This window comes from Juglans regia, chromosome 2 (assembly GCF_001411555.2).
Source record: "Juglans regia cultivar Chandler chromosome 2, Walnut 2.0, whole genome shotgun sequence".
Lineage (NCBI taxonomy): Eukaryota > Viridiplantae > Streptophyta > Magnoliopsida > Fagales > Juglandaceae > Juglans > Juglans regia.
The window spans coordinates 33858783-33880300 of record NC_049902.1 but is presented as its reverse complement, the minus strand read 5'-3'; the positions used below and the strand labels follow the sequence as shown (position 1 = coordinate 33880300).

Genomic DNA, 21518 nt, shown 5'->3' with positions numbered 1-21518 from the left:
ATCTTATAAGATTAATATTAAATGTCGGTAATATACTTTATTACTTTAAATATCAATTACTATTCGTCCATACATATTGATATAACACACTTTACTAATCGGCTCTCCCACACCAAATCCTAGTTACGGCTCAGTAGTCACAAGTACTGATCAACACTCCCACAAAATCCCCATCCACGGCCTAAAACCCTTCTTCTAAAGACTAAGGCCATGTCCAAGCATCTAACCCTCTCCTTCCTCCTGATCCTCTTCTTCTTCCTGATCTTATGCGATCCCTCCTATGGCCGCTTCATCACCCACCGTACGTACTTCTCTTTATCTTCTGATCTAGTTTCCGATGGGGTCCAGCAGCTCCGTGGACCGCCCTGCCTCGCTCTCAACCGGTCCTCTTCCCTCTCTGCCGAGTCCACTTGCGATCAGACCTACGGGTTCTTGCCGTGCACCACCACCATCCTTGGAAATATCTTCCTCATTGTCATCTATGGCTACCTCATGTTCCTCTCCGCCACCTATTTGTCCAATGGCAGCGAGCTCTTGTTAGAGATTCTTGGCCCTGGTATTATCGGCGGGTTGTTCCTTCCAATCCTCGGCGCCCTTCCGGATGCCATGCTTATTCTTGGTGAGCACGTCCATTCACTTTTCAGTTTTTCTCTATTTATTTTGTGAAAAAATTGCAATTTGGATCTATTTTTTTCTTTTTGTTTCTTTGGTCTATTTGTTTGTTTAAAAGCGGAAGAAAATTTTAAAACTTGAAGTTAATCATGTTTCTTTATTTTCTCAGCAACTAAATATAAGATAGACTGACCATAAGAAAAAAATTATAATAGAATTTTGCTATTTATTATTATTTTTTTCTCCCCTTGATTTCCTTGGTCAAAAATTCTGACGGTAACTAATTTGTTAAAAGTCTTTTATTCAAAAAAAAAAAAAAAATTCTTGCTGCGATCTGTGAAAATATTTTTGAAAAAAGAAATATTTTAATCACAAATAATTTATATAAAAATAATTTTACAAATTAACGTGACTTCACGTAATTTATCAGATTATAAAATTATTTTTATTATAAAATAAATCTAACAGATCATATAAAAATATATTAATTTATAAATTTATATAATTATTTTTATATAATATTTTTGTAACTATAACAGTTTCTTTTAAAAATATCTACCTCTGCAGTTGTATTGAGTCCAAACCTAACAGTTCCTGACCCTGCTCGTTTGATTGAGGGTCATTTTCCTTTTAACAACTTCTGGGGCCAGATTCCGTATATAAGATTTCATTTGTTTTTTTATCCATTTCAGCTGCTCATATCTATATTTTTCTCATTATTTCAAGATGCAGTATTAAATAATTAAGAATTATATTTTATATTTTATTTATAAATTTATTATTTAATATCACATAAAATAAGTCGAGAAGATAATGATAAAAAAATGATAGATAAATAGATTTTTATCAATCTTTTTTATCATTAGACTAGGAAAAATTCTATATATTATACTATTATCTCACTAAATATGATACGATATATTTATCACAATGAAATGATTATTTATTACATATTTATTTATCATCTAATAGTAATAAATGTACCACTATTATTTATTATTTTATTATTATTTTTTATCTACTTTTTATTACTATTCATTACTATTTAATATTATATCATTACTTTTTAACTTTTATTAACAAAATACCTGAAAATATCTCACTGGCCAAGCGCATAGACGTACGAGTTACGAGTTGTTTGGATTGAGAGAGCTTCTCAACTCATCTAATTTCATTTCATCTAATTATTACAAATTTTCTAAACTACCATATAAAATATAATAAAAAATTTAATTTTTTCAAATTTTAAAATAAAAATAATATTAAAAAATAATATTTTAACAATATTTTTTTTAATTTTTAACTTTCATATCATCCCGTCTTAACGTCCAAACCTCCATTAAAGTTCTGGCCACAGTACGAATTGAGTGACGAGGGGTTCGGTGGAGATGGTGAGCAAATACGATGTAGAAATTCTAAAAGTTTGCTCACTGGTTACGGACTAATAAACAATTAAGGACTCTAAATAATGTGCTATTAATTTGTTGGAAAATGATTCTTTCAAGCGAATTTATGCACCGAAATGCACTGATGCTGACATGGACTAATTTAATTAAACGAATCGTTTTGAATGGCATATGCGAAAGCCCATGAACTGGAGATTCCTCCCTTTCTTCCTTGCTTGCAACGGGATAACCTGAATATGCCTTGAATGGCATAAATCCCACGGAGTATTTCAATCAGAGTCTTTTTCTTTCTTGGTTTCTTCACTTCAATCACAATCTTTCTTCAGTGGTATGAACTCCTCCCTCAGTGGTTGAGCCTCATTTGGCGTAGTGCATTGTATTGACTCCTCCTTCAGAGCTCGAATCGCTACAAAAATGCACGCGCACAGATAAAAGAGAAAAATGTCAAAATAACATAACTTAATCGATCAACATGTTCAAAATCTAAAACCCATGTCGGGAATCCGAAAACCTGTTCCTAGCAGAAGATTTTCATATGTATAAGAACAAATACCCACAGAAAGAAAATAATCAAAACCCAAGAACCCATCTTTGATATTGTATCATTTGGTTCCAAATTAATAAATAAAAAGAAGCCTGCCTATTTGAACTTCTTAAATCCAAGCCCATCCCAAAAACCAAATGTATTTCCTAAAAAATGGCATAATAAAGGAAAGAAAATCCAAAACCAACCATCGTTCAATAAATCAAGTCATGCAGAGAGGAAGCTCACATTTAAACGCGTCGATCTTCCTCAATTCCTCCTCTAATCTGTGTATATTATTCAAACAATATAGAGAAAGACCCTGAGGATCTGTGTATATAATATACCGATGTGAAAATTTATTTTAGAGTGAGAGAGGCTGTTTTTAGAGAGAGAGAGAGAGAGAGAGGGGTGGGTAATGGGAAAGGAGAAACAACTGAAAATCAAAATTTTTACGTGGAGATTCTATTTGCTTAAGGAAGCGAGAGCATCACCGAGTTTTGACGGTGTTCTTTCTGGTGTGCAAGATCATGTTTTCCTGATGTTTCTTTCGTCCGCTTCGTTTCAGTTATCTGGGATGTTTCTATCGCATTTTGCTCTTTTTTTAATTTTTTTTTTAACATAACTGACAACAGCTTTAAAATATTAATTGGTACCGGATATTAATTTGTTTTCCTATTGGGTTTATTAAAAAGGCTTCAAACACGCTTAAAATGGAACTTATTGGATAATTTGAAAGAACTAGGAAGTTTACTAGCTACCGAGTTTTGAAGTAATTTTCCTGATTGCTTATTATCCTCTAAATTAAAAAAATTATGATATTCATTTAACCATTAATTTGCTTTTTTTAACATAAAGAATGCTTCTAATTGCACAGCTAGCTCACTTATGGTGTTCTTTGGTTCATTGTGCTCAAAAGGTCTGACCAGTTAATGATTAGTGTTCTTAACTTCTTATGTTATCTTATATAAACTTGACCCTATTATCTCTCTCTCTCTCTCACTGGATTTTATCTGTCAGAGCCATTGAAAACCCCACACTTTTCGATTGGTTTTCTAATGCTTCTTATAATCTCCTGCCTTGTACAGTATCCGGTCTTTCAGGAAGCACTGAAACTGCTCAAAGTCAAGTTTCTGTTGGTATGGGCTTGCTAGCTGGTTCAACTATTATGCTTCTTACGATAATATGGGGAACATGCGTTATTGTTGGCAAGTGCGACCTCGTTGACGATGTTGCACAAGATGCACAAGATACAAAAGGGTTTAACTTGACTGGTATGTATGTCCTTCGGAATTTTTTTATCAGTAAATAAGAATTTTATTAAAATAGGCGAATTCAAATACACAGAATATATACAAGAGCAACACTTATGCATGATTGTCTAAAGATACAAGGAAATCATGTACGTTCATGCCATTAAAGTCTATTACGTATAAAGTATAAAGAAAAAAGGTTATGATCTCTCGTCCATTGTCTGTTTACGATCAAACTCCGACCATTTCTCTCCGTCCATATGCCCCATCATAAACAGATCGGTATGTCCTTCATATTTCTTTTATTAGTTGTCAATTATGAAAATCAAAGATTTTCCATTGTCCTTGATATGTAACTGTAATAATAATATCTCCTTTTTAATGTGATCCTGAGGCAAATATACATGGGATCCACCTTATATGTAGTAGACATGCACAAAATTATGCCATCCATTGAACTGTATTGCATTGTGAACTTGTGAGAGTTATGAATGGATGCATAAGTTATTATCATAGACATCCGAATCGTTTGTTTATGTTTCCTGTAGTGCTTCTCTGTATTTGTAGGATTAAACGTGTGATATGGACTCATGACCCAATAAAATCCCTTTGGTTGCAGAATCGGGTGTTAGTACTGATATCTGGACTAGCTATGCTGCAAGGATTATGGTGATTTCTGTCATCCCATTTTTAATCGTTCAAATACTACAAGTTCTCAGTTCAACATCGGGGAGGCACTTGGCAGTCTTGATTGCGCTTATTGTCTCTCTCCTGCTATTGATTTCCTATTGTCTTTATCAAGTAAGTGTGTCTATGCCATAATTATATTTTCTGTACAGTTTCATTAGCCATCCATATCTAAATTTTCCATTCTCCTGTGGATCATATTGAATGGTATCTTTGAATAGCATTTGTTCTGAACTTTTCTCTTACATCTTCTTTCATTTCCATTGTTACTTGTGATCAATGTTCATGGCCGGTAATCTCCATCACAATTAGCATTTTTTTTGGAAGATATTAGGACGTGTAACTTTTAATATACCTAGAGGACTATTGAGACGAAGTCATGGATATTATCAAGGGAGTCTCGATCCGATTATTTCTTAGTTTTAGAGAGGGGAATGCTTCGACAGATTTCCTGGAAAGGATGGAAGCGGAGGGAAGCAACGGCCTATGGTGGTCTTCTATGGATAGTCTGTCTCACCTTAGGGGCTCTTTGTGTATAGAAAGACTAGGTTACGTTTGGGTAGTGAGAATACCTGAGAAGTGTTGAGAATGTTTTTGAATAGTTATGAGTAGAGATTGAAATGGGTTTGTGAGTCCCATTGAGAGTATTTTGAGTTGTTTGGATGTATGAAGTATGTTGAGTTGTTGACTTTTGGATAGATAATTGAAAAATGTATGGGTCCCATCAATGATTAATTTTTTTTATTAATGATTTTATTTATATATAATAGTGATAAATATTATAGTGAAGTGACTTTGATACGAAAATGGTTCATTGTGTTTGGCATGTGAAGTATTTTCATAAGTACGAGAATACTTGGAAAGTGTTGAGAAGTCTTTGCTACCCAAACGTAGGTCTTCCTATTATTCAATCTGCTTAGGATTGCTTTATTCTGTTACTGGGTCTGTTTTGTTTGCTTCACATGTTTTAATGTTTATCTGGTTTTTTTTTATTGGCTTATTTTGGTTTCTAGGTATATGGTATAGTGTTTGGTTGGTTTATGGTATTTTTTTTTAATACATGGTTTTGGGTTTTTTTGAATATTTGTAATCCCCAGGTATTTGTCTTGTTTTTGGCTTGGTGTCTAGGTTTTTTTAGGCCTGCCTTTTGGTCTTTCTTGAATATTTGTAACCCTCCGGTTCCTAGTTGTAACCACGATTTTCTTCCGCCATAAGTGAGGTCTATCAATAAAATTAGAGTATCATTTTCTTCTTAAAAAAAAAAGGTGTAACTTTCAAAGATGAGGTGCACAGAGGTAATCCTCATTGAGACAGTTGTTTGAGATTTAGTATGCTGGAACTCGAGCAATACGCATTATAGGGAGGGGAATGAATGTGACTAAGAGCTTGTTTGGGAATACAAACTATCTCATCTCAATCATAATTTATTTTCCAAACATTGCTAAAACACAAACAATTTTCAATTTCAATTCTTCAATTTTTTCATCTAATTATTACCTAATCACTACAATTTTTCCAAACTTCTTAGCAAAACACAAAAAATAATACAACATTTTCAAATTCCAAAACAAAAATTATATTAAAAAATTATATTCTAACAATATCTTAATTTTATAATATTTTTATTCAACTTTTTCTCTCTTCTTTTTCAAAATCCAATAAAACAACTTAACTCAAGTCATTTCACTATTATTCACAAACCATTTTACTACACTATTCACAAAATCACCATCTCGTCGCATTCCCCAATCATACCCTTACAAGTTCTCTTGCTCTCTTCTTAGCTGATGTGAGCTCCCCATGTGAGGCATAATGCGTCTGTCCAACCTCTATGAACAAGGGGACCTTGTGGCGAATTGCCATTGAATTGAAGCATATGGAACCATGGGGAGGATGATGTTCTAATGAGGTGAGTGAGCCTTTTATGGAGTGGGGCTGTGAAACCATATAAGAAGAGGTTGTGATACATATGCAAGAAATATCCGCTTTACTGTGGGTAACATATCAAAGGTCAAATTTTAGCTGTATGGTGTAGCGATATGGCACTCAAGGAAGTTTATCCCAAGTTTATGGCTTAGCAAGAATGAAAGAAGACTCGATTGCGGATCTATTAATCATCTCCAATGGTATTCCTCAATGGAAAGTTACATTCTTCAGAGATGCACGAGATTGAGAAATTGATGTTTTTTCGATGTTCTTTGAACTTGTATACTCCTTTTGTCGAGGGGAGTTGAAGACAAGATCTTTGCTGCTCCTCTAAGAAAGGGGTATACACAGTACGCTCTTTCTACCAAACCATGACCACGCACAATACAAATCCATTCTCATGGAAGAGCATTTAGAAGACAAAGGCACCACTAAAGGCAATATTTTGCCTATGGACGGTTTCTTTGGGGAAGATTCTTACTCTAGACAATTTTAGGAAATGTCGAATCATAGTCATGGATTGATGTTGTATGTGCAGAGAGTCCATTGACCATCTACTACTTCATTGTGATATTTTCATGACTTTGTAGAATGAAGTCTTTGCTTGGTTGGGACTAGCTTGGGTGATGTTGATCAGAAGGGTAAGCGACCTCCTAGGTTTTTGGAGAGGCATTCGAGAAAACTCTCAAATTGCATCAATATGGAAGATGGTCCCAATATGCCTATGGTGGTACATTTGGAGGGAGAGGAATGAAATAAGTTTTAAAGACATTTATTAAAAAGAAGTTTTGAACACCAAGAGCGGTTAAGGGATGAGTTTAGAAACTATTTTTCAATACTTTCCTCCATTGGTCAATTGTAATTGATTTTCATGGATTGACCTTTCATGAATTCCTTGTATCACTAAACTAGCATGCTTAGGTGTTTCTCTTGTACCTATCTTGTATACTTGGCTCTTGCCTACTCCTTTACTCAATAAAAATTTGTTTATTGATAAAAAAAAAATATTGAATGGTTCTTTTTTCTGATGTGGAAACTCTGAAAATTTGTTCTACTGAGGGTTTTAGACAGCGTTACTAAACCTGTACTCTAGTTGGTTAGAATGATAGACCTGCTTTTAGGCTCCAGTTTATCTTATGGACCCGATAAACAACCAAACTGGTGGTTTTACTTAATACATGGTTGAAGTCAGGTTAGGGGATGGCAAGAGTTTTAGTCGGGGATTTTAGAAGGGAAGTAAACTATAACCCCTTAAGAACCTTGGCAATGCCAAACCATGGAGTTACTTTTTTGGTCTGATGAAAACTTGTAATATTGATAAACTAAACTTGTTAACTTAATAAGTATAACCCGTTGAATGCTTGGTGCGGCTTTAATGACTTAATTTTAGATGCTAAGGTTTTGCACTTGGCACACCTGCTAAAGAATAAGAAATATGAATCCCATCTAAAAACCATTGATTTAGGTTTGATCATATTTCATATAAAATCAGTTTGAGATTAATATGCATAACCTGTCGAATGCTTGGTGCGGGTTTAATGACTAATTAGATGCTAAGGTTTGACAGTCGGCACTTGGCACACCTGCATCCCGCATAAGAATAAGAGAGGAATCCCATATAATCTCGAATGAAGTACTCCTGAGGTACTTTTAAGTACTTCATTATCCACCATCCTTAGCTCCTCTTTAGTTATTCGGCTCAGTGCACATTGGGTCCTAAGGTTTTCTTTTTTTTTCCTTGTTCACCATTGCCAAGGGAATTTGAAGGTGAGGAACATTCCATTAATTACCATAATCTCAAACTCGCTCCTTTTGCATATATATAGTTAATTGAGAGCATTGGTTGTTGGATGGATAACATGGAAAACCTTTTGCAGGTCCTTCAACCTTGGATCCAGGGACGGAAAATATCTTATGTGAAGCACAAGCGTGTTATATTTGGACTTCTAAGGAATCTAAAAATGCAGGCAGTGGGAAGGCTGCTCAAGGATAATGGTGAACCTGATGAGGAAAGCATTAAAAAGTTAGTTTTTTTTTTTTTAATCTTGATTTTGTTAAAATATGTAACAGTTTTTTTTCCATTACAAAGTTTTTTTGGTATTTGCTGAACTTTGTTCAATATCATGACAGGTTGTTCTCTGTAGTAGACATAGATGGCGACGGAAAAATTTCACATAGTGAATTAAGAGCATTTGTTGTTGGAATTCGATTTGAAGAGATTAAACTGAATGAGGATGAAGCTGTAGATAAGTTAATGAGAGATTTTGATACATCCAATGATTCTTTCATCAACGAGACAGAGTTTGTCAATGGCACTTCTAAGTGGCTGAAGAAGGCAACGCGCATACGGACTGCCTCGGATGATCCTGGTGCTCGCACGCTTACATTTTTAAATGGCTTTCTCCAGGTAATTAAGTTGAGTTGTATTGTGTTCAATCGTGATTTTCATATCAAACAAGATGCTTGACTTCTTTGGAAACTCATTTATTATAGGACACGAATAGAGAGCATGATTTGTTGGATGTGGGTGATGAAAGCGATGAAGAATTTGAGGATGCTGGGGGTTCCAGGTGGACATCTATCAAAGCAGCGCTATTGTTGTTGCTGGGAACTCTCATTGCTGCCGCAGTTGCTGACCCCTTGGTAGATGCTGTTGATAACTTTTCTGATGCCACTGGTATTCCTGCTTTCTTCATCTCATTCATCGCGCTGCCCATCGCTACCAACTCTAGTGAAGCTGTGACAGCAATTATATTTGCTAGCCGTGACAAACGTAAAACTGCCTCCTTAACTTTTTCCGAGGTTTGTTTCTCCTCCCCCACTTTTTGTATCAATGTTTAGTGCTTGTTCTATAGGGTGGAATGCCGGATAAATTACAGAAGTTTCAAGATATATATACCAAATAGTATTTTTGGTGTCTTGGCTAAAGGAAAACAATCAGCCCAAATATGGATGTCAATGTCATTCATAATTGATACGTAGAATTACAGATCGATATTTTGGATCTCTTGTACCTCGATTGATTTGAAGTGATTGATTATAATTTATATATTTGTTGGTGCATGCAGCTATATGGGGCAGCAACAATGAATAATGTCCTCTGCCTCTCAGTGTTCTTAGCCCTTGTTTACATTAGGGAATTGACATGGGAATTCTCATCTGAAGTGCTAGTTATTATTATTGTCTGCTTTGTGGTGGGTATTTTCGCCAGCTTCCGCACCCATTTCCCTCTCTGGACGGCTTTTGTAGCTTTCCTACTCTATCCATTCTCCCTTGCCTTGATCTATGTTCTTGACTATGTTTTGGGCTGGTCATAGATTCACGGATCCCTGCACAAGATTTTGATTGGAGGATATACTCCATTTCCTGTACGAAGAACGGAGGTTGTTTGTTTTTAATCAGATGTTACTGCTTATTTTGTAATACACAAGCGTCTTTGTTTATACTTAAAAAACTTTATTGAGAGCAGCCACAGTATGGGCAATTTTGTAGTTGCTTAACTATTGCTTTCAAAGTCTGGTATATTTTCTATTTATTATCTTTTTTTCTTGGCCTTTGGCCTTTGGCTGCTGTTGATGAAATCCCAGAAGAACAAAATCTTTAGATCTGCTGGTGGCTATTGTTAATCTCCATTACTTCTTTACCATCAATCTTTCTATAAAAATGGGTATAGCAGAGCGTGATTGAAGTATTTCAATTTACAGCTCAGAAATTGCTCAGGAACATTCGAATGATTGCAACACCAGCTCATACTCTCTCTCTCTCTCTCTCTTTGGCCCTTTGTAGGCCTTTCTGCATCACCCATCTGTAACCATATTGAAAGTTCAGAGATGAGGACCCCGTTAAACAAGGTAAAGACAAAGCACAGTCAGATTCTCACAATCCAAACGCAAACAGTTTGTTACCAATCTCGTGCCTCCTCCATCCACCAACCAAACATGAAAAACATTGATGCAAAAGGCCCCAAAATCTACTTCTCCCTATCTCTCTCTACTCTTGCTTTACTCTTCCCTTCACATGCCAAAGATTGGGGCTTCCTTTCTACTCAGGCTTGCTTATGCAGATTTAGAGATATTCAAAAGAACAACCAGGACGATAGGATTATCTCTCAGTATATATTGTCTCATAGAGAGGAACAAACAGCCTGCCAAACAAACTAGCAGATATGGGCAGAGCCCTTTATTACTTCAACTTCAGATCAATCCTTTCTCCTACTCCGCCGTTGCAATTGTTCATAGTGGTTGTTGCTTGTCCAAATTGCTTAAACGGGATGTGGACAAAGAGAGCGATGGGGGCCACAGAGAGAGAAGGGATGGTGAGGAGTAGGACAGAGATAGTGGGCGATAAGATGAGACAGGAACCAGGAAAAGGAACTCAAAGGGTGAGTAGATGAGAGAAGTAAAGGAAAACGGACTTTGTAATTTGCATGTGGGTCTACGGTAAGTATATTAAAAAAAATCATGATGTGTCACTCTTTCATTGTGCGTGTAAAACTCACAAAAACACCACGTCGGTTTGAAGATTTTCTCAAAACAGTTTACTTGTGATGGAAGTATGTCTTTTCTCTACTCTATTTCTTCTTGAGAAATTAATTTGTGAATACTTTTTTTATTTTATTACAAAATATATGTTATTAAGAAATAGAATTCGTATAAATATTTGTAATTATAATACATCGTTTATAAATTAAATAAGATTACTGAATTATTCATATTTTAAAAATATTTTTAATAATTTTCCTTCCTGTGTGAGATTCCCAGACTCATTTAAATAGGACATCCAAAATTCAAAAACGATAAAAGATGTCCCCATTGGGCTCTTCTTATTTATTTTTTTAAACATGAATTTTATTGCAATAATAGTACTGTTACATTTATAAAGAAATTACATAAAAATAATCTTACAAATTGATACGACTTCATTTAATCCGTTAGATCTACTTTATAATAAAAATAATTTTATAATTTAAAAAATCACATCAAGTTACATTAATTTGTAAGATTATTTTTATATAATTCATCTTTGGTTATAATATTTCCCTTCAATCAATACAAATATTGTCTTTGAATACATTTCCTATAATGATATGAGAACCCTCTTCTATCCAAACATCTTCTTCTTCATCCTAAGTAAAACCCAACTTTGCAAGTTGATGGGCAACGTACACCATTTCCTCTGTGAGTAAATTGAACTTTCCGGCCATCATTTTCTCCCTCTTAAGAAGCATCTTATATCATCTATAATTTGTCCATACCATGACTAATTATCATCTTCACTATTGATATTGGTCATATTAATGACCCCCCTTCATGAGCATCTCCTTCAAAGACAACATTTCTAAAACCCAGATCTACACACAGCTCCATTGCTCTTCACAGAGCCACCTTACACTACAGGTACTTGAGATTGAAACTTCATCTCTAATAATTATTCCCATCCCCATCATTTTGTTATTTGGCCTTAACATAATCAATTCCAGGCTTCCCTCCATTTTAGTATAACACTGGCAGGCACCTTCTCTTAAAAGTCTGCTTTTCCTAATTAATTTCCACACAAATGTGCTTGTAGAAATTTAGCTTGGAGTTCAACATGATGAGCTAGCTGCTTGGACGATCTTCCTCAGGCTAGCCATTTTTCCTTCAAAAGATTATTTCTCCTTTGTCAAATTCTTGTGATTACAATCCATTCAAAGTCTCTCTTTCGGCAGCTTTTTAGTAAGAAAAATGTTATTTTGTCAATTCAATTTGTTCTCTCATTTTGACACTTTTATATATTTCAATTTTTTTAAATTTTTTTTCTTTATTTAATAGTTAAGGAAATGAATATTAATGTGTTGATATATTTTTTTTATTTTTTAAAAATATCTTAAAATAATAAATAAATTAATTAATTAATTAAAAAAATAAAAATATGATTTTGAGGTAGTGATAAGAGCTACTCTGAGTGACTAAGAGCATTAGCATTAGTTTATGCATATGCATATATAAAATCACCTCTTTTGTATAACCATTTTGTCATTCAAGCAAAATTCTCACATTGATTTATGCATATTTGAGACAAAATAATAATAAAATATTATTATTTTATTATTAATAACTTTTTGCTAAAATCAATTTTATATATATATATATATTTTACAATTAGCATCCACTATATACATTTGATATTAATAATACAAATATAATAATAAAAAATATATAATATTATAATAATAAAATGAATATGTATGTGCAGGTTTATTGTGTTGTTAAAAGAGAGAAAAAATGAAAAAATTGTGAGAGAGTGAGTAGGAGAAAAGAAAAATAATGATTAAAATATATTTTATAGAATAAATAATAATTATCTAAATTTAAATAAGTACTGTTTATAATTAATTAAATATTTAAATACGCATAAGCTAATATAAAGAATTTTAAAATCATATTATAACTTTACATATATATATATATAATATATATATCAATATAAATGCTCTAACACCGCTTTTTAGTAAACTTTTCCCATGACTGCATGAAATGATGATCTTGTTGATCTCTGGTTCGCCACTTTTGTATTGGGTTAGATACACCCATACCACTCATCATTTGCTGCTGTACAGCTCCTAAGTGTATGGAGTATGGACCACGTGTATGGACCGTAACTTACTACTATTTTTGTTGGCAGATAATACTGTTAAATTCATAAAAAAAAATTATATAAAAATAATCATATGTGATTTAATTTAATTTAATTTTAATAAAAATAATTTTATAATTTAATAAATTATATTAATTTATATAATTTTTTTTGTCGGTAGAATATTATTTTCGTTTGGCGAAGGATTTTCAATTCAAATAATTCAATTCTCATGACACGACACTCTTCGACACTCTTCTAGCTCCCTCTCACCAGTACATTCTCTATGTATGAATGTATGTAGTGATGTGATGATCATGGCAGCAGAACAAAACCATACCAGAAACTCTCGCTCTCAGATGCCTTATTTTCTATTTGTGGATATAGTTTCCCTATTAATATATTATGCCGCGTTGCATGCAGCTCGTTCGCGCGTGCATGAAGTTGTTTGTATTGGTTGGAAGACTTTCATGTTCAGGGCCAAATTACGGTTTACAGATTCAAAAGCATATATAGACAGACTTTCATGCTCATCACTCTCAGATGTCTCAAAGTACTGATCAACACTCTCCCAAAATCCCCACTCACGGCTTAAAACCCTTCTTCTAAGACTAAGGCCATGTCCAAGCATCTAACCCTCTCCTTCCTCCTGATCCTCTTCTTCTTCCTGATCTTATGCGATCCCTCCTATGGCCGCTTCATCACCCACCGTACGTACTTCTCTTTATCTTCTGATCTAGTTTCCGATGGGGTCCAGCAGCTCCGTGGACCTCCCTGCCTCGCTCTCAATCGGTCCTCTTCCTTAATCTCTGCCGAGTCCACTTGCGATCAGACCTACGGGTTCTTGCCGTGCACCACCACCGTCCTTGGAAATATCTTCCTCATCCTCGTCTATGGCTACCTGATGTTCCTCTCCGCCACCTATTTGTCCCATGGCAGCGAGCTCTTGTTGGAGATTCTTGGACCTGGTATTATCGGCGGGTTGTTCCTTCCAGTCCTCGGCGCCCTTCCGGATGCCATGCTTATTCTTGGTGAGCACTTCTATTCACTTTTCAGTTTTTCTTTATTTATTTTGTGAAAATTTGTAATTTGGATCTATTTTTTTCCCTGTTTCTTTGCTCTGTTTGTCTCTTCAAAAGCGGAAGAAAATCTTAAAACTTGGAAGTTAGTGCTTTTGGTTATACGGAATCATTACGGATGTGACGAGATGATTTTTTAAAAATTAAATAAAATATTATTATATTAAAATTTTTAATATTATTATTATTTTAAAATTTTAAAAAATTAAATTATTTATTATATTTTATATAAAAATTTCAAAAAATTATAATAATGAAAATATATCGAAATTTCCAAACCGGATCTTGATCATGTTAACATGTCGGTCGAGTTTCTTTCTTTATTTTTTCCTCTCTTCCAAGTTCCAGTACCCCTTTTAGATTTGCTCAGCAACTTATAAATACAAGATAAGACTGACCATAAGATTATAGAATTTTGGATACTATTTGTTATTATTTTTTTCTCCCCTTGATTTCCTTGGTCAAAAATTCTAACGGAAACTTATCCTTGAAAATATCTGCCTCCACACAGTAGTATAATAGTATTCTTGCTGCGAAGTGCGATCTGTGAAAATATCTTTGAAAATATCTACCTCCACAGTAGTATCTACATATATCTTTAAAAATATCTTCCTCCACAGTAGTATTGAGTCCATACCTAACAGTTCCTGACGTTTTATCTATTCAATTTGTTCATTTAGTTTGAGATTTTATGTATTTTATTTTATTTTTATTTTTTTATTTATCACTTACGTACTTGAGCCAGTAGCATCCCTCTTATGGTTAAGTTGTGTCAGCATACCCATTGATCAGGCCATAAATCCCTCCAACGACATCAATACAGAATGTCAACATCCGAAGATCAAGCTACCACCATGAATAGTGGGAAAAAGGTTGATACTGGTACATTTGAATAGGCTGGTGGCAACGAATTTGCTTTTGAGTTTTGACTATGCTTTGTATTGGGATTAGAATATTATTTATTATTATTATTATTATTTTGAAATTTAAAAAAGTTGAATTGTTTATTATATTTTGTGTTGAAATTTAAAAAAGTTATAATGATGAGTTGAGAGGAGTTTTAATTCCAAACGTATCATTATTTGGACTGAGAGAGATCTCTCAACTTATCTTTATCTCATTTTATTTAATTATTATAATTTTTTTAAATTATCATATCAAATATAATAAATTATTTAATTATTTTAAAATAAAATAATATTTAAAAATAATATTTTATTTAATTTTCAACTTTTAGTTCATTTCGTCTCATTTCACGATTCAAACCTCCGGTAAGTCTTGGCCGCAATACGAATTGAGTAACGAGGGGGTTCAGTGGAGATAGTGAGCAAATACGATGTAGGAAATTCTAAAAGTTTGCTCACTGGTTGTGGACTAATAAACAATTAAGGACTCTAAATAATGTTCTATTAATTTGTTTTCCTATTGGGTTTCATTAAAAAGGCTTCAATCACGCTTAAAATGGAACTTGTTGGATAATTTGAAATAACTAAGAAGTTTGCTAGCTACCGAGTTTTGAAGTAATTTTCTTGATTGCTTTTTATCCTTTAAATTAAAAATATGATGATATTCATTTAAACATTAATTTGCTTATCAATTTTTTTCATAAAGAATCCTTCTAATTGCACAGCTAGCTCAGGGTGTTGTTTGGTTCATTGTGCTCAAAAGGTCTGACCAGTTACTGATTAGTGTTCTTAACTTCTTATGTTATCTTACATAAACTTGACCCTATTATCTCTCTCTCTCTCTCTCTCTCTCTCACTGTATTTTATCTGTCTGAGCCATTGAAAACCCCACACTTTTCGATTGGTTTTCTAATGCTTCTTATAATCTCCTGCCTTGTATAGTATCCGGTCTTTCAGGAAGCACTGAAACTGCTCAAAGCCAAGTTTCTGTTGGTATGGGCTTGCTAGCTGGTTCAACTATTATGCTTCTTACAATAATATGGGGAACATGCGTTATTGTTGGCAAGTGCGACCTCGTTGATGGAGTTGCACAAGATGCACAAGATACAAAAGGGTTTAACTTGACTGGTATGTATGTCCTCTGTTTTTTTTTTTTTTTATCAGTAAATAATAATTTTATTAAAATAGGTGAATTCAAATACACGGATCATATACAAGAGCAACACTTATGCATGACTGTCTAAAGATACACGGAAATCATGTGCGTTCATGCCATTAAAGTCTATTACGGAATAAAGTATAAAAAAAAGGTTATGATCTAGTCCATTGTCCATTCATGATCAAATTCCGACCATTTCTCTCCATCCATGTGCACCGCCATAAACAGATCAGTATGTCCTTCATATTTTTTTTATTAGTTGTCAATTATGAAAGTCAAAAGATTTTCCATTGTCCCTGATCTGTAACTGTATTAATAATATCTCATTTTTAATGTGATCCTGTGGCAAATATACATGGGACCCATCTGATATTTAGTAGACATGCACAAAATTATGCCATCCACTGAACTGTATTGCATTGTGAACTTGTGAGAGTTATGAATGGATGCTTAAGTTATTATCATAGACATCCGAATCGTTTGTTTATGTTTCCTGTAGTGCTTCTCTGTAATTGTAGGATTAAACGTGTTACATGGATTCATGACCCAATAAAATCCCCATGGTTGCAGAATCGGGTGTTAGTACTGATATCTGGACTAGCTATGCTGCAAGGATTATGTTGATTTCTGTCATCCCATTTTTAATCGTTCAAATACTACAAGTTCTCGGTTCAACGTCAGGGAAGCACTTGGCAGTCTTGATTGCGCTTATTGTCTCTCTCCTACTATTGATTTCCTATTGTCTTTATCAAGTAAGTGTGTTTATGCCATAATTATATTTTCTGTACAGTTTCATTAGCCATCCTTATCTAAATTTTCCGTTCTCCTGTGGATCATATCGAATGGTATCTTTGAATAGCATTTGTTCTGAACTTTTCTCTCTGTACATCTTCTTTCATTTCCATTGCTACTTGTGATCAATGTTCATGGTCAGTAATCTCCATCACGATTAGCATTTTTTTGGAAGATATTAGGAGGTGTAACTTTTAAGGAAGGGGTGCACGAAGGTAGTCCTCATAGAGACAAAGTTGTTTGTGATTTGTGCAGGAAGTCGAGCAATACGCATTATAGGGAGGGGAATGAAGGTGACTAAGAGGTTGTTTGGGAGTACATCTCATCTCATATCATCATTTCTTTTCCAAACATCACTCAAACACACAACAATTTTCAATTTTTAATTTTTAATTTTTTCATCTAATCATTATCTAATCATTAAAACTTTTCCAAACTTTCAAACAAAACACAAAAAACAATACAACTTTTTCAAATTCCAAAATAAAAATTATATTAAAAAGTTATATTCCAACAATATCTTAATTTTATTATATTTTTATTTATTTTTTTCTCTATTCTTTCCCAAAACCCAATAAAACAACTTACTTAAACCATTCTACTATTATTCACAAATCATTTTACTATTATTCATAGAATCATCATCTCGTCCTATTTCCCAAGCATACCCTTATAAGTTCTCTTGCTCTCTACTTAGCTGATGTGAGCTCCTCAGATGAAGCACAATGGGTCTGTCCAGCCTCTATGAACAAGGGGGCCTTGTGGAGAATTGTCATTGAATTGAAGTATGTGGAATCGTGGGGAGGATGGTGTTCTAATGAGGCGAGTGAGCCTTTTATGGAGTGGGGCTATGAAAGCATATAAGAAGAGGTTGGGATACATATGCAAGAAATATCCGTTTTACTGTGGGTAACAGATCAAAGGTCAAATTTTACTTGTCTTGTATACTTGGGTTCTTGCCTATTCTTTTGCTCAAGAAAAAATTGTTTACTGATAAAAAAAAAAAATATTGAATGGTTCTTTTTTCTTATGTGAAAACTCTGAAAATTTGTTCTACTGAGGGTTTTAGACAGCGTTACTAAACCTGTACTCTAGCTGGTTAGAATGATAAGACCTGCTTTTAGGCTCCAGTTTATCTTGTGGACCCGCTAAACGACCAAACTGGTCCATGCTCACATTGTTAAAACTGCTGGTTTTACTTAATACATGGTTGAAGTCAGGTTGGGGGATGGCAAGAGTTTTAGTCGGGGATTTTAGAAGGGAAGTAAGCTATGACCCCTTAAGAACCTTGACAATGCCAAACCATTGAGTTACTTTTTTGGTTTGATGAAAACTAGTAATATTGATAAACTAAACTTGTATACTTAATACGCATAACCTGTTGAATGCTTGGTGCGGCTTTAATGACTTAATTTTAGATGCTAAGGTTTTGCACCACCTGCTAAAGAATAAGAAAGATGAATCCATCTAAATACCATGGATTTAGGTATGATCCTATTCCATACAAAATCTGTTTTGAGATTAATATGCATAACCTGTCTAATGCTTGGTGCGGGTTTAATTAATTAGATGCTAAGGTTTGACAATTGGCACTTGGCACTTGGCACACTTGCATCTCGCATAAGAATAAGAGAGGAATCCCATATAAATGCCATACCATGTATTTAGGTTTGATCCCATTCTATATAAAATCTGATTTAGATTTTGACCTCACAGTATGCAAGAGGTGAATTTAATTTTCCACCAAGTAATTTTGATAAATCTCGAATGAAGTACTCCTGAGGTACTTTTAAGTACGTCATTATCCACCATCCTTAGCTCCTCTTTAGTTATTCGGCTCAGTGCACATCCTGCCCTAAGGTTTTCTGTTTTTTTTTTTCCCTGTTCAACGTTGCCAAGGGAATTTGAAGGTGAGGAACATTCCATTAATTACCATAATCTCAAACTCGCAGGTCCTTTTGCATATATATATATATATAGTGAATTGAGAGCATTGGTTGTTGGATGGATAACATGGAAAACCTTTTGCAGGTCCTTCAACCTTGGATCCAGGGACGGAAAATATCTTATGTGAAGCACAAGCGTGTTATATTTGGACTTCTAAGGCATCTAAAAATGCAGGCAGTGGGAAGACTGGTCAAGGATAATGGTGAACCTGATGAGGAAAGCATTAAAAAGTTAGTTTTTTTTTTTTTAAATCTTGATTTTGTTAAAATATGTAACAGTTTTTTTGTCCATTACAAAGTTTTTTGGGTATTTGCTGAATTTTGTTCAATATCATGACAGGTTGTTCTCTGTAGTAGACATAGATGGCGATAGAAAAATTTCACGTAGTGAATTGAGAGCATTGGTTGTTGGAATTAGATTTGAAGAGATTAAACTGAGTGAGGATGAAGCTGTAGATAAATTAATGAGAGATTTTGATACATCCAAGGATTCTTTCATCGACGAGACAGAGTTTGTCAATGGCACTTCTAAATGGCTGAAGAAGGCAACGCGCACACGGACTGCCTCTGGGGATCCTGGTGCTCGCACGCTTACATTTTTAAATGCCTTTCACCAGGTAATTAAGTTGAGCTATATTGTGTTCAATCGTGATTTCCATATCAAACAAGATGCTTGACTTCTTTGGAAACTCATTTATTATAGGACACAAATAGAGAGCATGATTTGTTGGATGTGGGTGATGAAAGCGATGAAGAATCTGAGGATGCTGGGGGTTCCAGGTGGACATCTATCAAAGCAGTGCTATTGTTGTTGCTGGGAACTCTCATTGCTGCCGCAGTTGCTGACCCCTTGGTAGATGCCGTTGATAACTTTTCTGATGCCACTGGTATTCCTGCTTTCTTCATCTCATTCATCGCGCTGCCCATCGCTACCAACTCTAGTGAAGCTGTGACAGCAATTATATTTGCTAGCCGTGACAAACGTAAAACTGCCTCCTTAACTTTTTCCGAGGTTTGTTTCTCCTCCCCCACTCTTTTACTCAATGTTTAGTGCTTGTTCTATAGGGTGGAATGCCGGATAAATTACAGAAGTTTCAATATATATATATATATATATATATATATATATATATATACCAAATAGTATTTTTGGTGTCTTAGCTAAAGGAAAACAATCAGCCAAAATATGAATGTCAATGTCATTCATATAATTGATAGGTAGAATTACAATTCAGATATTTTGCATCTCTTGAACCTCGATTGATTTGAAGTGATTGATTATAATTTATATATTTGTTGGTGCATGCAGCTATATGGGGCAGCAACAATGAATAATGTCCTCTGCCTCTCAGTGTTCTTAGCCCTTGTTTACATTAGGGAATTGACATGGGAATTCTCATCTGAAGTGCTAGTTATTATTATTGTCTGCTTTGTGGTGGGTATTTTCGCCAGCTTCCGCACCCATTTCCCTCTCTGGACGGCTTTTGTAGCTTTCCTACTTTACCCATTCGCCCTTGCCTTGATCTATGTTCTTGACTATGTTTTGGGCTGGTCATAGATTCACGGATCCCTGCACAAGATTTTGATTGGAGGATATACTCCATTTCCTGTACAAAGAACGGAGGCTGTTTCTTTTTAATCAGTTGTTACTGATTATTTTTGTAATACATAAGCGTCTTGGTTTATACTTGAAAAACTTTATTGAGAGCAGCAACAGTATGGGCAAGTTTGTAGTTGCAAAACTATTGCTTTCAAAGTCTGGTATATTTTCTATTTATTATCTTTTTTTTTCTTGGCCTTTGGCCTTTGGCTGCTGTTTGATGAAATCCCTGAAGAACAAAATCTTTAGTTCTGCTAGTGGCTTTTGTTAATCTCCATTACTTCTTTACCATCTATCTTTCTATAAAAATGGGTATAGCAGAGTGTGATTGAAGTATTTCAATTTGTAGCTCAGAAATTGCTTAGGAACATTTGAATGATTGCAACACCAGATAACAAAATCAGAATTTTAAAAACTCGCTTGTATCCTTCTTTGAAAGAGCCAATTTGCATAAGGTTGCATGAATATTCACCTGAAACTTGGGGCCGGAGGTTTTTTTTTTTTTTTTGGTTGAATCTGAGACCAGGTTATACTTCTAATTTCCAAGATGGTCCTTTCAAAAAAGATTTTCAGACTAAAAAAGAGATGAAAAAAAATTCATGAAAATCAATTTGCACAATTAGCTTTAAAAAAACAAAACCTCAGGCGCATACTCTCTCTCTCTGGCCCTATGTAGGCCCTTCCTGCATCACCCATCTATAACCATAATGAAAGGTCAAAGATGAGGACCCCAGATAAACAAGGTGAAGACAAAGCACAGACAGATTCCCACAATCCAAACGCAAACAGTTTGTTACCAATCTCGTGCCTCCTCCATCCATCCACCAACCACACATCACAAACATTAATGCAAAAGGCCCCAAAATCACCACCCACTAAACCAACCATGACTTCATCAAACTAAAACACATTCTAACAAACAAATCTACTTCTCCCTCTCTCTCTCTCCACTCTTTACTCATTACTCTTCCCTTCACATGCCAAAGATTCGGCCTACCTTTCTACTCAAGCTTAC

General features: G+C 34.5%; 2 protein-coding genes across 3 annotated transcripts; both read left to right on the top strand.

The window, feature by feature from the left end:
- Positions 1-75: 75 nt before the first annotated feature.
- On the top strand, positions 76-10014 carry LOC109012670 (sodium/calcium exchanger NCL-like). 2 transcript variants are annotated; one of them, XM_018994429.2, is made up of 7 exons: positions 76-619; positions 3630-3815; positions 4414-4595; positions 8285-8430; positions 8538-8814; positions 8901-9209; positions 9476-10014. In XM_018994429.2, exons 1-7 carry the CDS (start codon positions 211-213, stop codon positions 9722-9724), a joined length of 1758 nt encoding a protein of 585 aa, XP_018849974.1. In that variant the 5' UTR covers positions 76-210; the 3' UTR covers positions 9725-10014. The 2 variants fall into 2 exon arrangements, with proteins under 2 accessions (XP_018849974.1, XP_035542807.1); XM_035686914.1 differs by lacking the exon at positions 76-619 and adding an exon at positions 2937-3059.
- Positions 10015-13434: 3420 nt separating this feature from the next.
- Positions 13435-20760, top strand: LOC109012660 (sodium/calcium exchanger NCL-like). The gene is made up of 7 exons (XM_018994417.2): positions 13435-14053; positions 15949-16134; positions 16736-16917; positions 18989-19134; positions 19244-19520; positions 19607-19915; positions 20213-20760. Exons 1-7 carry the CDS (start codon positions 13642-13644, stop codon positions 20459-20461), a joined length of 1761 nt encoding a protein of 586 aa, XP_018849962.1. The 5' UTR covers positions 13435-13641; the 3' UTR covers positions 20462-20760.
- Positions 20761-21518: the final 758 nt, after the last annotated feature.

Coding starts and splice junctions, on each gene's coding strand:
- LOC109012670 (XM_018994429.2), top strand. CDS start 211: ATGTCCAAGCATCTAACCCTCTCCTTCCTCCTGATCCTCTTCTTCTTC. Junction 8,431..8,537: donor GATGAGGAAAGCATTAAAAA/GTTAGTTTTTTT, acceptor ATATCATGACAG/GTTGTTCTCTGTAGTAGACA. Junction 9,210..9,475: donor CCTCCTTAACTTTTTCCGAG/GTTTGTTTCTCC, acceptor TGGTGCATGCAG/CTATATGGGGCAGCAACAAT.
- LOC109012660 (XM_018994417.2), top strand. CDS start 13,642: ATGTCCAAGCATCTAACCCTCTCCTTCCTCCTGATCCTCTTCTTCTTC. Junction 16,918..18,988: donor TTTCCTATTGTCTTTATCAA/GTAAGTGTGTTT, acceptor AACCTTTTGCAG/GTCCTTCAACCTTGGATCCA. Junction 19,135..19,243: donor GATGAGGAAAGCATTAAAAA/GTTAGTTTTTTT, acceptor ATATCATGACAG/GTTGTTCTCTGTAGTAGACA.